At 68.5% G+C, this 15,127-nt stretch overlaps 2 protein-coding genes across 2 annotated transcripts; both read right to left on the bottom strand.

Annotated features, from left to right (window-relative positions):
* Nucleotides 1–3,460: 3,460 nt before the first annotated feature.
* On the bottom strand, nt 3,461–5,782 carry EBI3 (Epstein-Barr virus induced 3). The gene is made up of 6 exons (XM_086477684.1): nt 5,674–5,782; nt 4,718–4,942; nt 4,507–4,624; nt 4,211–4,383; nt 3,749–3,912; nt 3,461–3,610 (listed from the first exon to the last, which is right to left on the bottom strand). The coding sequence occupies exons 1-6, from the start codon at nt 5,771–5,773 to the stop codon at nt 3,461–3,463; spliced, it is 930 nt and encodes a 309-aa protein (XP_086333810.1). The 5' UTR covers nt 5,774–5,782.
* A 1,285-nt stretch (nt 5,783–7,067) lies between these two features.
* On the bottom strand, nt 7,068–14,304 carry ANKRD24 (ankyrin repeat domain 24). Its single transcript, XM_086477631.1, has 19 exons — nt 14,245–14,304; nt 13,014–13,144; nt 12,839–12,927; nt 12,468–12,532; nt 12,192–12,249; nt 12,041–12,111; nt 11,699–11,805; nt 11,424–11,611; nt 11,020–11,048; nt 10,758–10,850; nt 10,212–10,316; nt 10,050–10,094; nt 9,846–9,944; nt 9,700–9,772; nt 9,464–9,585; nt 8,149–9,393; nt 7,477–7,614; nt 7,317–7,382; nt 7,068–7,145 (listed from the first exon to the last, which is right to left on the bottom strand). Exons 1-19 carry the CDS (start codon nt 14,281–14,283, stop codon nt 7,068–7,070), a joined length of 2,841 nt encoding a protein of 946 aa, XP_086333757.1. The 5' UTR covers nt 14,284–14,304.
* Between the last annotated feature and the right edge of the window lie 823 nt (nt 14,305–15,127).

Raw genomic sequence — 15,127 nt, 5'->3', positions numbered from 1 at the left:
AGGAAGAACCCAGCAGGCCTCGTGGTGGGAGCAGGGAGCTCTGGAAGGTGCCAGAGGGACAAAAGACGGCTCAGGGAAAGCGAGGAGGGCCTCGAGAGGGAGGCTGGGCGCACAGGAGGAGCCCGAGGAGGGCTACGCCAAGGACCGCAGCTGCCCAGAGGGCGGGCAATGCCCCGGGGCTCCCTGCGAGCACCGACCCGCTCCCGCCTCACCAACGAGCAAACATGGCCGCTGCCTGCGCGGCCGCCGCACTGCGCATGCGCGAGCCCGCCGGCCGCAGTCCCAGCCCCGCGGGCGGCAGCGCGCATGCGCCTTACTGACACTCCCACCCCCCCCCCACCCCCGCTACTACTCCGCGGCCGAGCGAGGGCGGCAGAGGGCCGGCAGCGCGCACTGCGCACGCGCGCCGCTGGCACGGAAGACGGCGACGAGCACCACGGCTCGCGCTGCGCATGTGCGAACAGCTCCGCCAGGGGGCGGCGGCGGGCCCCGCGGAGCGCCGGGGCTTGGGGTGTGCTGAGGGCCCCCCACTGCCCTGAGAGCCCCGGGGCTTGGGCTGGGGACTGCGAGCTGCCCTGAGAACCCTGGGGTTTAGGCCGCGGTCTGCGAGCTACCCCAAGAGCCCCGGGGCTTGGGCCGGGCTCAGCCGGGGCTCCGGGCGGCCCCGAGAGCCGTGCAGTGGGGTGTGCTGAGGGACCCCAACTGCCCCGAGAGCCCCAGGGCTTGGGCTGGGGGCTGCGAGCTGCCCTGAGAGCCCTGGGGTTTAGGCCGCGGTCTGCGAGCTGCCCCAAGAGCCCCGGGGCTTGGGCCGGGCTCAGCAGGCAGCCCCCAGAGCCCCGGGCTGCGGTGTGCTGAGGGCCCCCAAATGCCCCGAGAGCCCCGGGGCTTGGGCCGGGCTTAGCTGGGGTCTGCGAGCTACCCCAAGAGCCCCGGGGCTTGGGCCGGGCTCAGCCGGGGCTCCGGGCGGCCCCGAGAGCCGTGGGGTGGGGTGTGCTGAGGGCCCCCAAGAGCCCCGGGGCTTGGGCCGGTCTCAGCAGGCAGCCCCCAGAGCCCCGGGCTGGGGTGTGCTGAGGGCCCCCAACTGCCCTGAGAGCCCCGGGGCTTGGGCCGGGCTTAGCTGGGGTCTGCGAGCTGCCCCGAGAGCCCCAGGGCTTGGGCCGGGCTTAGCTGGGGCCCAGGCCAGACCCCTCCACGCCCCACAGCTCCCCAGGGCCTCAGCCAGGCTTTGAAGGGGACCAAGCAGGACACTACTGCCCTGGGGATTTTTTTGCCAGGGATTTTTGTTTCTATCCTCCTTTCTCCTCTCCTCCTGCATCCTCTTCTCTTCTTCCTCCAAGACTCTCAGCTCGTGAGCGACTCCGTGTTCTCACGATCTAAGGAAAAGGCAGGACAGCGACATCAGTTCAGCTCCAGCCATCCCATCACTGCTTCCGTAGCTCCAGGTGAACGTTTCCCAACTCCAGTTCACCCCGGGGCAGACCCACACCCACGACCCTTCCTTCTCCTCCAGCTGACGCGCTGCTGCCCACGGGTGGGCGAGAGGCTTCGGCACCACAAACTGCCCCACAAAAAGGGCAAAGACACCAAAAAACACGCGCTCAGACTCAGGCTTTGCTGGGACCCCTCTTCCCCACGAGCTGCGGGCAGACCCCGTGGCTCCCAGTGCTCAGTGGAGCCTGCGGATGGTGCAGCCTCCCCAGAAACCACAGAAAATACTTCACCTTGACAGCAAGCTCTGCCGGGCACCCCAAAAGCGGAGGGTGGGAAGTCCCAAGCGCGCCTCACGCTGAACAGTCCTGACAGGCATTTCTTCCCCTCAGAGATGTGTTCACCACGCATCTTGCAACTGAAAAAAAAGAAGGGAAGTCCCTACAACATCAAAAGAAACAAACTAAAAGATCCAAGTCCAAGTGATTTGCAGCCTGTGTCAGCCCAGCAGCTGAGCAATGGTTATTTTCTCCTTTGGAAATTCAGCCCCTGCGCTTCAAACCCCCAAACCCACGCACAGCATCGCTTCCCTCTCCCTCACCCCTCTTCTTCAGGCCTGTGTCACCTCTAACCGCTGCTGGCAGCAGCTCCCCTGCCGCATCTGCAGCCTAAAGGGTTCCCAAGCAAACTCCCCCCTCCTACAGCCGCTTCCCTCCGACCTCACAGCCCCTCTTACCGCCTGTTGAAGGGGGCCATGAGCCGCACCACGTCCTGTCGGTCCTTTGGGATCTCCGCAGGACCGAAGCCCGGCGGGCAGCAGCCCTGCAGGGCCCTGCGTGTGCCCAGAGCAGCGCCCCGAAGGCGCCAGGGACGCTCCGGCAGCCCCGTCCCCCCGCTCCCTGCCGGCCCTTGGCCCAAACCCCCTCCCAGGATTTTAGGGCCGCTCAGGCAACCCCTGTCGACCACCCCCCCCAGCCCAGCCGCCGCCCCCAGTTTGGGACCCACGATCAGCCGGTGACTCCTCACACCCCCCAGCTCCCCCTCCCGCCCTGCCGGCCGCTCTCAATCCATCGGGACCCCCCCCAAGGCCCCCCTCAGCCTGGGGACCGCCCCCTCCCAGCCATCAGGACCCCCCCCAGCCTGGGAAGCGCTGAAGATTCCCTCACCCTGGGGGCCCCTCCACAGTGTCCCGGGACCCTCCAGCACCCCCAGCCCCTGGGGACCCCCCCCCCCAGCTCCCGCCCGACACCACCCACCCCGACATGGCCGCACCCCCAGCTCCGCCGCGACCCGCCACTTCCGGGAAACGGCCCCGCCCCTCTCCGTCGTTGATTGGGGAGATGAGCCTCTGACCGGCGGATCCGCGCCTCCTACTGGCTGTCTCTGCCGTCCGTCAGCGAGCCGTGCCGCCGCCAAGAGCCCGCCCGCCCGCGGCGACCCGAGAGGAGGTTCCGGGGCCGAGAGTCGGACCCCGGGAGGTCGCCGGGGCGGCGGGCCGGGCCCTGGAGGCCGGTGTGGGGTCGATGTGGGGTCGATGTGGGGCCGGAGGCCACTTCAGACCATGGAGAGGGGCCACGGGGACCGTACAGGCCTGAGGGGGGGGGGCGGTTCTGGGCGGGGTCACAGGGACCAGCTGAGGCCACCGAGACCAGCCAAGGCCTTGCGGGGGGGGGGGGGGCAAAGTGACCGGTCTGGACCCTCCACAGGGGCCACTCCGGGCCTGATGGCCCAGTTGAGGTGATCGGGGCCGGTCGGAGCCTGTGCTCCCATGGCCAGGGCTGGGCTGGCCCCGTCTGGCCTCACAGGGACGGTCCCCAGGGGCAGCTCGGCTGCTGCGCGGAGAGTGTCACAAAAGCGGGACAGGGATCAGAGCCTCCAGCTGGTTTATTGCCTGTTTCTTGCTGGTCCCTCCAGTACTCGTGGCTCCGCGCTGCTGGGTGCACGGGGAGAGTGGCTGGGGCATGTGGAGTCCCTCGGTGGGACAAGGGAGAGGAGCAGGATGGGGAACGGGACGCTGGCCCTGCTCTGCCTGTCATGGCTCCATCCAGGGCGTCCCCGAGGCCGGCAGGCTCCAGGCACTGAACTCCCCGGAGTCTGTCCCCTTGGCAGCCACCTGGATGTGGTGGAGGGTCCCAGGCTGCACTCCCGTCAGGGTGTAAGACGTCTGGTCGTATGGCCCAATCTAGGGGTAGAGCAGAGTTAGGGGCACCCGTGGGCCAGGGGTCCAGGACACAGCCTTGCTCGGGGATGCATCCCTCAGCTGTGCCTCAGTTTACCTCGTGTGGGAGGGTGGGGGATTCAGCGGGGGGGTGGGCACTACCGTTTTGGTGATGGAGCCCTCCTCCTGGGTGTAGCGGATGTGATACTTCAGCGGGAAGTACTGAGGGAAGGGCCAGGATCCTGGTGGGCTCCACTCCAGCAGCAGCTTTTCAGTCTCCCCGGGGATGGGTGAGACCCGCAGGTTCTCGGGGGGGTCCGGCTTTACTAACGAAGCAGGGAGACAATGAAAGGGTGAGGTGCTGGCTGGGGTATACGACATGGGAGACAGCGACACCATGTCCCCCAGCGCCGCTGACTGAGCGACGGGCTGCAGAGGTGGCCTGAGACCCGGCAAATCGTGACACTGATGTTTCCGCTTCCCAAGTGGAGGAGCAAACCGGAGGGGAGAGGCCCAACGGAAGCCCCAGGGCTGGATGAGACCCAGGCCTGCTGCTTGGGAGGTGGGGGTTAAGGGTCTGGGGGGGGGGACCCGGGTGTCCAGGCTGGTCCCAGCACCACTCACTGATGTTCTCCAGGAGGAAGGGCAGGAGCCTGGAGGCAGCGCCCAGGGGGTTCACGGCCGTCACGTTCACCACGTAGGGGGTGAGGGAGAACACCTGCACGTCCCCGAAGGAGCAGCTCCGTGGCCCCGTGCGGGTGCACTCGCCCGTCTCTGCGGTCCCCCACATGCCATGCCTGCGGGGGGGGGCAGAGGGGGCAGCTGGGTGAGGCGGTGGGTTGCCCTGCCTGCAGCCCCCCACGTGTGACACGGGGGGGGGGGGGGGGGGCTCAGCCGGGGCTCAGGGTCCCCCCACTGACCTGTACGTGGCCACGAAGTCAGTGTCCAGCAGCGGCTCGGGCTCCAGGCCCCAGGAGCAGTTCACTGCCTGCGGGTAGCTGATGGCCCAGCACTCGACGGCGGGCAGTGCAGGGGGATCTAGGGCGGGGGACAGTCATCACCCCGCTGCCAGCCCCCCCCAGGGAACCCCCAGCCGGCAGCGGGGGCTACGGGAGGGCCAGGGTCACTCACAGCCCAGCCGCAGGCAGACGGTGGCCCAGGTCTCACCGGTGCCGGGGTGGTGGCAGCTGTAGTGGCCCTCGTGGGCCAGGCTGGTGTTGGGGAGGGCCAGCCCCGGTGCAGGGTACGTTCCCAGGACAGTCCCCCCCCGGCGCCACTCAGCCGGGTCCCCTGCTGCGGCTGGGCACCGCAGCAGCACCTCGGTGCCCAGGGTGCCGTGCTGCAGGGCGCAGCGCCCTGGGGGACGGGGCAGTGGGCACGGGCTGCACCCCCTGGCGCGACACACACCTCCCCCCCTATCTCCCCCTGCGGTCCCCGGTAGGGGGGTCAAGGGGACAGGGAGTGGGAGGGGGTGGCGTTGGGTCACCAAGGGGCTGGGCCTCCCTGGGCCCCCCAACTCCGTTGTCAGCACCCCGGTGCCCCTCCCTCCCCAACGCCCCCTGTCCCCGTGCCTCTGTTCTTGGTCCCCTCATGTCCCCGGATCCCCGGTGTCCCTATTCCTCCATCATGTCCCCCCATGCCTTTGTCCTCAGTGCCCCCATCCATGTCCCCAGTCCCTCCCGTGCCCTACACCTCCATCTTTAGATGCCCCGTAATTCTGTCCTCGGTCCCCTCAGTGTCCCTGGTCCCCTTGGTGCCCCTATACCTCCAACCCTGCTCCCTCCATCTCTATCCCCAGTGCTCCCATTCTGCCCAGTCCTGCTGCCTCCAGTCCCCCCAGATGCCCCCATACTGCTATTCCAGACCCCTAGTCCCTCTATCACCAGTCCCCCACGCCCCCATATCTCTGCCCCCAGCCCAACCGTCCCCAGCCCCCCCTGCTCCCTCCAACCTCTGTCCCAGCCCCTCCAGTCCCTCCCCAGTCTCCCACACCTCTGTCCCCAGCCCGTCTGTCCCCCCCAGGCCCCCCCATACCTCCATCCCAGGTGCCCCAGTCCCTCCATCCCCAGCCCCACGTGCCCCCATACCTCTGTCCCCATTGTCCCCATCCCGGGTGCTGCCCGCCGTGCCGTTGTAGGGAGCGGTGCAGGCGGGTGCCACAAAAGCCACCACCCAAAGCCACTTCATGTCAGGGAGACTCAGCGGAGCTGCCTGGTTCCTGCGGGGGCAGGCAGGATGGTCAGATCCCAGGGCAGGGGACAGCAGGGACACCACAGCCACAGGTCCCCAGGTGGTCTAAGGTCATCACCTTAAAGCCAGGAGTTCCAACCCGTCTCCCCACAGTGCCTCAGTTTCCCCTCTGGCCTTGCCGCCCGCCCTGGGGACAGTGCCGCAGCGGTCAGGTCCTGTGCGACCAGGGTTTCCCACGGGGACCTGCAGCCCCCACGGCGTTCCCGTGCCTGGGATTGGGGTTTCAGATCACTCCAGACCTCGACCAGGGAAGGGGCCGGTGCACTCGGATGGCCCCCACCTCCCAGGGCATCTGGGGAGGGACTGTCCCGCACAGAGACACACCCCCCCCCCCCCAAATCCCAGTCTGGAGGCTGAGCTGCGTTCCCCGCTGTGACAAAGCCCAGCACCACAGGGACAGATCCTGCCCTTGGCATCGCCCACCCCGGCTGCGGGCTGGCTCAGCCCCACGGCAGGGACCTGCCTGGCTTTCCCCCTACCACGGACAAGGGGCTCCCCGCAGCGCCCCCCAGCCAGGTGCTGTGGGGCCACCCCTACCCCCCAACACCCCCCCCCCCCATGCCCCCAGCCCCATGGGGAGCCCTGGCCCCCGTCACGCTCACCGCAGCAGGGCCAGGTAGCTGGGACCAGAGGCTCTGTCACCGCCGGTGCGGGAAGCCGCAGCCCCGGCCGGCCTCAGCCCACTTCCTCACGCAGGAAACACCGTCCCCGGTGGGGACCCGCCGCCCAGCGTGGCTCCGCAGGGATCCCCTGCGCACGGGGCCTCTGCCTGCCCCGGGCCCGCAGCAAAGCGGTTTCGGCTCGTGCCAAGAGGGTCTCAACCCTCCCCACACCACCGCCCCGTTCGCTTCATGGTCACCCACTCCCATCTGGGGACATCGGGGCTGGAGGAGATGATGGCACCGATCCCCCTCCGTCCCCAGCTCCACCAACCTTCCCCACAGCCCCCAGCACCCTGTGCCCACCCGTGTGTCCCCTCCCCCAGAGATGAGCCATCCTGTTGGCGTGAGTATAAATACTTTATTGCTGCTGTGCTGGGGTGTGTGGGGCAGCAGGGGGGCTGGCACGGGCCCCCCCCCGGGCCGGGTGGGTGTGGGGGTGCGTGTGCCAGTGACAGCATGCTGCCCGGAGAAGCAAAGGGGCACAGAAGGTGCTCTCAGGGGTCTGGACCCCCCAGCCGTGTCACCGGCTGTGCCAGCGACGCCTGCGGCACTGCCGTGCGGGCAAGGGCTCATCTGCCCTGCTCCTGCAGCCGCTGCATCCTCAGGATCTGGCACAGGAGCCTCTGCACGTCCTCGTCCATGTGGCCCTGGGGTTGAGGGGACAGGGGTGGGGACGTCAGAGGGGACATCAGGGAGCGTCCTGGGTTGGCAGTCCCTGGATCCAGCCCCTTGCTGTGGGCACCGACGTGTGGCTGGCTGGCGCCCTGCTCCCCCATACTGGTGTCCCCAGTTCACCCACAGCCACGTTCCCAACTCACTTGCACCGCGTAGAGCAGGTGGCTCCGGTACAGCGTCACCACCTTGCTGTGCCGCATTTCTGTCTCCTGTAAGAGAGCCAGCGGGTTTCAGCAGGGTACCAGGGGCTTGTGGAAGCCCAGAACCCACCAGGCAGCAGCCACGAGCCCCACCAGCACCCACCGCCAGCTTCTCCTCCAGCGCACGGATCTGGGCCTGGAGCGCGGCAGTGTTGGGGGGTGACTGCGGCGGTCCCCGGGGCTCGGGGAGGGCGTTCAGGGCTTCCTTCAGCCTGAAGACCTCCTTAGAGAGCTCGGTGATCTGCGCAGCCCACAGAGGTTACAGGGACCCAGGGACCCCTCAACGCAGCCCACAGAGGTTACAGGGACCCCTCAGCGCCGGCTCCCCTGGGGTCCACCCACAGCCGTACCCGCTGCCACCCCGGGTGGCCCCCATGCCTGGGCAGGGGCAGAGCTGGGGCCTTTCCACCCCTTCAGCTCCCGGTTTCAGTCTTGGCTTGAGGAGAGAAAAGTGGGAACCAGCCAGGAGAGCGGCAAGTCCGCACACAGGGGTGCGTGGGGGTCCGTGTTTGCGCTGGCACACGCGTGTATGCGCAGGGGCGTGCAAGCGGGCGCCGGCACGTGCAATTGTTTGTGCACATGCGTGTACACATAGGCATGTATATGCATGGGTGCGTGTACACGTGTGCACATGTCTGCGTGTGCATTGTTTGTGTTGTGAGAGCGTCTCCCCTGCAACCAGGCCAGCTCAGCTCACCTGGGCAGCACCCGGGCCACCATCTCCCCTCCACAGGAGCCCCTCACCAACCCCCGACACCTCCTCCCTGTCCCCTACCTTCCTGTCCCTCTCCCTGACCAGCCGGGCCGACTCCTCGGCGTGGCCGTGGAGCTCCCGCAGCCGTCGCGCCTCGTCCTGCGCCTCCTCCAGCCGCTTCTGCGCGGCGCCCAGGCGCTCCTCCGCCGCCTGCCGCTCGCTCTTCATGAAGAGCGCCTGCCGCTGCACCCGGAACACCTCCTCGCACGTCTTCTCATGCCGCCGCGACAGCTCGCCCAGCCGCTGGGTCAGCGCCGCCGCCTCGGCCCGCAGCCCCGCCTGCGCCGCCTCGTGCTCTCCCCGCGGCACCGCCGACGCCAGCTCGGCCTCCAGCCGGGCGGCCTCGCGCCCCTTGGCCTCCGCCGCCGCCTCCAGCTGGGCCGCCCGCTCCCGCAGAGCCCGCGCCTCCTCCTCCAGCGCCGCCGTGGCCCGGGCGTGCTCCTCCCGCGGCACCCGGCCCTCCGCCTCCGCCTGCGCCTGCCGCAGCCGCGCCAGGGCCTCCTCGTGCTCCCGCCGCCCCACCGGCCGGGCGGCCAGCTGCTCCCGCAGGCTGCCCAGCTCGGCCTCCCGGCGACACAGCGTCTCCCGCAGCTGCCCCAGCTGGGCCGTCACCTCCTCATGCTGCCGCACCAGCTCCGCCACCCGTCGCTCCAGCGCTCCCGGCTCCGGCTCGGGGCCGCCCGCCGCCCGCCAGTCCCGCGCCTTGGCCTCCAGCTCCCGCCGCAGGGCCTCCGCCTCCGCCTCCGCCCGGCCGCACCGCTCCAGCAAGGCCTCCTTCTCCCTCGACGCCTCCTCCAGGGAGGCCCCCAGGGAGGCCGTCGCTTCCACGGCCTCCGCGCCGGCCTCCAAACGGGCCTGCAGCTCCTTCACCCGCTGCTCCCGCTCCTCCAGCGCCGCCTGCGCCTGCCGCAGGGCTGCCCGGGCCTCCGCCAGCTCGGCGCCGGCCTCCCGCTCGGCCGCGCCGGAGGAGGTCTGCGTGCACGGCACCCGCAGCTCGCCCAGCGCCGCCTTGCACTCGCCCCAGGTCCAGGCCGGCTCCTGGGCGAGCCGCTGCGCCTCACTCCCCTCCGTGATTTGCTCCGGGGCTTGCTCCGAGGCACCCGGCTGCCCTCCGGCCTCGTCCCTCGTGTCCGTGCCCCGCGGCGGCTCCGAGCGCTGCGCCCGCAGCCGCTCCAGCTCGCGTTGGAGAGCCCTGTAGAGGCTGGCGGGCACAAAGTCCCCCGGGGTGGACGGGTCGCTCTCGTCCCGCTCGTAGTTCTCCAGCACCTGCCGAGCAGACGGTGAAGCCACCAGGGGCCAGAGGCGGGGAGGGACAGACGGACAGACGGGGACTTGCCTGTATTTTCTCCCTCAGCTCCTTGTTCTGCACAGTGAGGGACTGCACCTGCCCCTGCAGCGTGGCCAGCAGCTCCTCGGCCGAGGGGCTCAGCGTCTTCTTGGAGAGCAGCAGCTCTGCCCCTGCAGGGACTCCGGTGTCACACTTACCCATGCCCCCGCTCCCCGCCCCGGGGTGCCACCTCCCCGAGGGCTGCCCAGCCCCACGGGGGCTTTGGGAGGTGGGCAGGGCCCTACCCGGGAACTCAAGCGGGTCTCCCTCCTCGTCCTGCAGCGTCTCGATGTCGTAGCTCGTGTTCTCCTTCTCATTCTGGGGGTGCAGGGTGGTGGTCAGCCCCCATGCACCCCAGCCCCTGGCCCTGCCAGCTGCTGCCCACCCCTACCTCCAGAGAGGACAGGCGGCTCCGCAGAGCTTCCACCTCCTTGCCCAGCTGCTCCTTCTCTCCATCCCGTGCCGCCAGCTGCTCCTCCAGCTCCTGGATCTGTGGGGCAGGACACGGGCATGGGATCCCTTTCGCTTCCACCAGAGTCCCAATGGCATCCCCTCAGAGAGACGAGGCCACCCGCGACCTCTTCCCTGCCTTCACCTGCTTCTCCATGGAGCGCAGAGAGCCCTCGTCCAGCTCTGCCCGCTAGCAGGACCCAGAGAGAAAACAGGGAGGGATAAATGCTGTCCCCACCCCTCCCGTCCCCTCTGCTCCCCAGGGACGCGGTGGCATCTCACTGGCGACCCTGTGGCTGGCTGGTACCTCCCGCCTCTGCTTCTCCTGCTGCTCCAAGCCCCGGATCTTCTGCAAGAACTGGGCCCGCTCCTGCCGCAGCCGCACGATCTCCTCGTAGGCATCCCGGTCCTCCTGCAGACAAACGGCCGCCCAGCCTCAGCGGCGGGCACCGCCAGCCCCCTCCCTGCTCTCCAGGCACCACGTGCCCCCAGGGACGAGCCACACTCCGGGGTGTGCAGGGCGCGTTTGGACACCAGAGACAGAAGGAAAGGCTCTGGCAGAGCACGGACCCCCCAACACCAGCACAGCCCCGCCGGTGAGGGGTGTTTTGGGCCCACGGGGTGGATGGAAAGCGGCTGGTAGCCCCTGCCCTGCCGACAGCAGGGGCTCAGGGCCTGCAGTGCTGCAGGCACCCCCGGAGTGGGGACGGTTCCTCCGTTGCAGCCCAGACCAGCCCGTGAGCATCACCTCCGCTGCAGGGGTGGCTGAAGCCGGAGAAGTTTGCCTGAGCCAGCTACCCTGTGCCTGCCAAGCTGGGCACGGCCATGGAGCTAAGGGGGACCCCTCTCTCACCTGGCTGGGGGTGCCCAGGGGAGGCAGAGGGGCTTTCCTCTTCCTCGGGGTGCTGCTCTTCTCCCTGACGGATGACTGGCTGGGCGAAGATGTCTGCGGAGACACCAGGGCAGAGGGGACATTGCATATAAAGTGGCCGTGGCCGCCCTCCTTCCTGACCCATCGCCGCCTTCGAAAGCCCCAGGGCTCCTGGGGACCCCCCACCCAGGGGCTGGGGCCAGGCCAGCCCTGATGAGAGGTGGGCAGCCAGGCAGGCCCTTACCTGGGACGTCTGCTCGGTTGACTCCTCTTCTGTGGGGCAAAGTGGAAGGAAAGAGAAATCGGGGAGGTTTAGGGGATCGTAGTGGGGGGTGGGCACAGCAGGCAGAGCCTGGGTGGGTGCAGGGGCAGCTCTGCCTGTGCTGGTGCAGGGGTGGGCACTCGGGGCACTCACAAACACACGTGCACGCAAGCACGTGCAGACACTGAGACAGGCAACCGAGGCTCAGCGCCACCTCCCAGCCCTCGGCTGGTGACAGCACGGGCAAAGGCACCTCCAGCACGTGGGAAAAAGGGGACATGTGCCCCCCACCATGGGTCAGACAGCCCTGCCCCTGCAAGGTGAAAACACCCCGGTGGGTCCCTCCCCCGCCGACAAGGAGCGCCAGGGCGGCCCGGCTGCCTTACCGCTGGCCCAGGACCGGCGCTGAGCAGCCTCTTGCAGGAAGTGCTGGATGAGAGCGTTGCCCGTGGCCAGGCTGTAGTGCGCGGCGTCGTGCCCTGTGGAGTCCACCACGGCCACCCGGGCGCCGGCGTTGACGAGCACCTCCACCGTCTCCACGTTGCCGTTCTCGCAGGCCAGCATCAAGGCTGTCCTGAGCGGAGCGGTGGGAGCGGAGGTGAGGGGGGGCCCCTTCCCTCCATCGCCCAGCCCACCCCCAGTCCCACCAGTGCTGACTCACCTCCCCTGCAGGTCCCGGCTGTTGACGGCCGCGCCGCGGTGCAGCAGGTACCGGCACAGCTCCGAGTGGCTCATCTTGGCGGCAAGGATCAGCGGCGTGGAGCCATCCTGGGCAGGGTCGGGTTGGGTGAGGATGCGCAGACGAGGCTCAGATCCCCCCCACGGGGCACCCCACTCCCGTCATCTCCCAGATTTCCACATCTCCCTTCCCGGTGCGTTGGCACCCCAGGTGCTGCCAGCTGCTGCTTTCCACCCCAGAAGCTGCTGCGTCTCGGAGGCAGCCCCAGCCTGGCCCCGTGCTGCTCTGCACAGCGCGGCAGGGCGAGGAGCAGAGGGACCTCACCTTGTCCTTGATATTCAAGGGAGCCTTGAAATCACAGAGGATCTCCGAGCACGAGATGCAGCCGCTGACCGCTGGGGAGAAGGACAGAGGCTGAGCACTCTGCCTCCCGCGGGGACACGAGCAGGACTGGGCTGGCACTGTCCCCACTCACCTGCGTGGTGCAGTGCTGTTCGGCCGCTGCCGTCGGCCACATCCACAGGGCAGGAGGCCTGAGGGAGAGAGCCTGGGTTACGGGAGGCCAGGGGACAGACAGACAGACAGACAGACAGACTGCTCCAGTGGATGTGGCTCCTTGGCATGGTGGAGGGCTGAGCAGGTGCCGGGCAGAGCCGGGAACCACCATGCCAACCAACACCACTGGGGAGGGAAGGGGGTTCAAGGGCAGGGGGGACCCCTCGCGGGCGCAGCACCCTCCCAGCCCCCGTACCTGCAGCAGCTTGCTGACACACTGTGGGTGGCCATGCTTGGACGCCAGGTGCAGGGCAGTGTAACCTGGGGACAGGGACAGACGGACGGGTCAGAGAACAGACAGCGGGTCTGTGGCAGAGGGGACCGGTTGGGTGACAGATGGATGGACAGGCACACGGGAGGATCTGCGGGACCGGGGTTGAATCGGAAGGGGACATCCCCAGGAGCACTATCAGCCGGTGCTTGAGTCCCTGCAGGAAGCTGGGACAATTCACAGGTCCCCAGGTGTGGCCGTCACCCTGTCCCCTCAGCCTCAACACCTGCTGGGAGGGTGGGAACAGCCAGGGAGTGCCAGCGGCCCAGGGGGGCACATAGTGGCCATGCCCTCACCCGAGCTGTCCTTGGTCATGGCATCCACGCCGTGAGCCAGCATGGCTTCCAGGCAGTCCACGTTCCCCCGCATGGCGGCCAGGTGGAACCTGCAGCAAGACCAGGGACTGTTGGACTCCTGTCCCTGGCCCCCAGCCCTGTCCCCAGTGTCCTGGGGATGTGGGTCAGCACTTACGCAGATTTGCCCTCCGAGTCCAGCTTGGTGGGGACCAGGCCCTTGCGGACGAGGAGAGATGTCACCCTCCCGGCATCGTTGTAGTCCACAGCCTGCAGGAGCTTCTCATCGTTCTTGGTCCAGTCCTGGCTCTGCCATGAAGCCAAGAGGAGGCTGTGATGGGTGTGTGGTCCCCAGGGACAGGCAGGGTGCTGGGCTGGGCTCAGGTGCCCGTCCTCATCCTCATCCCTTCTATCTTCCACCCATCCCTGTCCCTTGGGGTGGCCATCTCTGGGCCAACCCCTTTCTGCGGTGTCTGGCCCCCAGGTACGGAGGGTTTAGCTGGGACAGCTGACTGGGGTGAGGCTCCCCTTCAGCACCGTTCCCCGCCCCCAGGGTTTGCAGCTCACAGACCAGGAGATTTACAGAGCTGCCCCAGTTTAGTTGTGGATGGGCCAGGCTGCAACCAGCTAGGATTTGGGAGTGAGCCGACGCTGCCTGGGTGCCCCAGGGTTTGCCCCTGCCACCCCAAAGACCCCAACGCTAAAGACAGCCAGCACCCATGAGGTACCTGAGCCCCGTCCCTGCCCAGGTGACCCCACTGAGCCCATTCCCAGCCCTGCTTTGCTCCCCCCCCGAGGAAGGGACCAAGCCAGGGCGAGCACAGTTGACAGCGAGAGCAGGTCCCCCGGGATGGCTCCAGCCCCCCTGGGATAGACGGGGCACAACGCTGTCCCCTGCGCAGGACTGGGGCTGGATGGGGACTCGCTGACCCAGTGCTCCCACACGTCCCCATCCCGAGGGAGCGGCCCGCAGTGGGACGGGACCAGCACGGGAAGCCCTGGGTTCACCCCGCAGCCCGCGGTGACAAACCGGAGCTCGCTGCGGCCGCGGCGGTAGGAAATGGATGTCACCTTTCGGGAGCTGCTGGCACTCTGCCCCTCGCCAGCCTGGTGCCAGCCACGGGACCTGTGCCACTGTGCCCGTCTGGTAACCCCTGCAAGCCCCTCCAGCCCTTCAGGGCCAGGGGAACCCATCCATAAACCAGTCATCCCATGGTTACTGGGCAAACTGGGAGGGCGGTGCCCGCTCCCCGCCACACCCTTGTCAGGCAAGGACAAAGCAGGTTGGAGAGGATGCGGCCGAACCCCGGGATGGGGATGGAGGGGGTCCAGGAGCAGGGAGGGGGGTGACACAGCTTACCCCAGAGGACGCGACTGAAGGGGACCGGGGAGGGAGGACGGGGACGTACCGCGAAGGAGGCAGCGGCACAGAGGCAGATCTGCTTCATGGTGGTGAGGAGGAGGTGGCGGGCAGCCATGCAGCCCTCGCCCCCCCGCCTGGGCGAGGGCGAGCTGGGGCTTCAGGCCGTGGACCCCAGAGCCCAGCTCGGTCCAGCATCGCTGCCCGGGCGGGGGCCGGGTCCTGCCGCAGTGGGAGCCAGGATCCGCCTCCCTCCATCCCTCCGTCCCTCCTTCTTTCCCTCCTTCCCTCCCTCCTCAGCATCCAGAGCTCCAGGCATCCCTGCCACGGAGCAGCTACCCAGGTCCCAGTCAGGGACCAGCACCAAGGCTGGTCCCAGTTAAAGTGGGAGGTGTTGGGGGGGGGGGGGGGGGGCAGCTTTCCCACCCCATGCTCAAGGGGAGGCAGCAGTGCACCCCCAAACCAAGGGGATGAGCATCCTCCTGCCACCCAGGTCCTGCTCCTCGAGGAGGGGGACGTGGGACCCCCCTGCCCTGCCCTGGAGGGCACAGACTTACCTCCCACCACAGCCCTGGGGCCAAGGGAGGACCCCCTGGCTGCATTTCAGGGGCTCAGCAAACTCCTCTCAGGGAGGGAACCCCAAAATGCAAAGGGTCCCCAAGCAGCTGTCCTGGAAGAGCCCCAGGGGCAGCAAGAGCCTCTCACCCCTCCCCACTCACAGAAGTGTCCAGGGCAGCGTGGGGAAACTGAGGCACAGAGCACCCCGAGCAGGGTAGGGCCACAGACTCCACGTGAGGGGCTTCGACCTGTGTCCGTGTGCCCCCAGTGCACACGTCTGCCCGGTGCTGCCATGGGCACTGGGGACAGCACTGTCACCCTCTGCCCGGTGTGGAGGATGGCGAGAGCCTGTGGCCCCATGCCAGGCTGGTGCT

The sequence above is a fragment of the Leptosomus discolor genome, chromosome 24 (assembly GCF_034619465.1).
Source record: "Leptosomus discolor isolate bLepDis1 chromosome 24, bLepDis1.hap2, whole genome shotgun sequence".
Lineage (NCBI taxonomy): Eukaryota > Metazoa > Chordata > Aves > Leptosomiformes > Leptosomidae > Leptosomus > Leptosomus discolor.
This window is presented reverse-complemented; position numbering and strand designations above follow the sequence as displayed.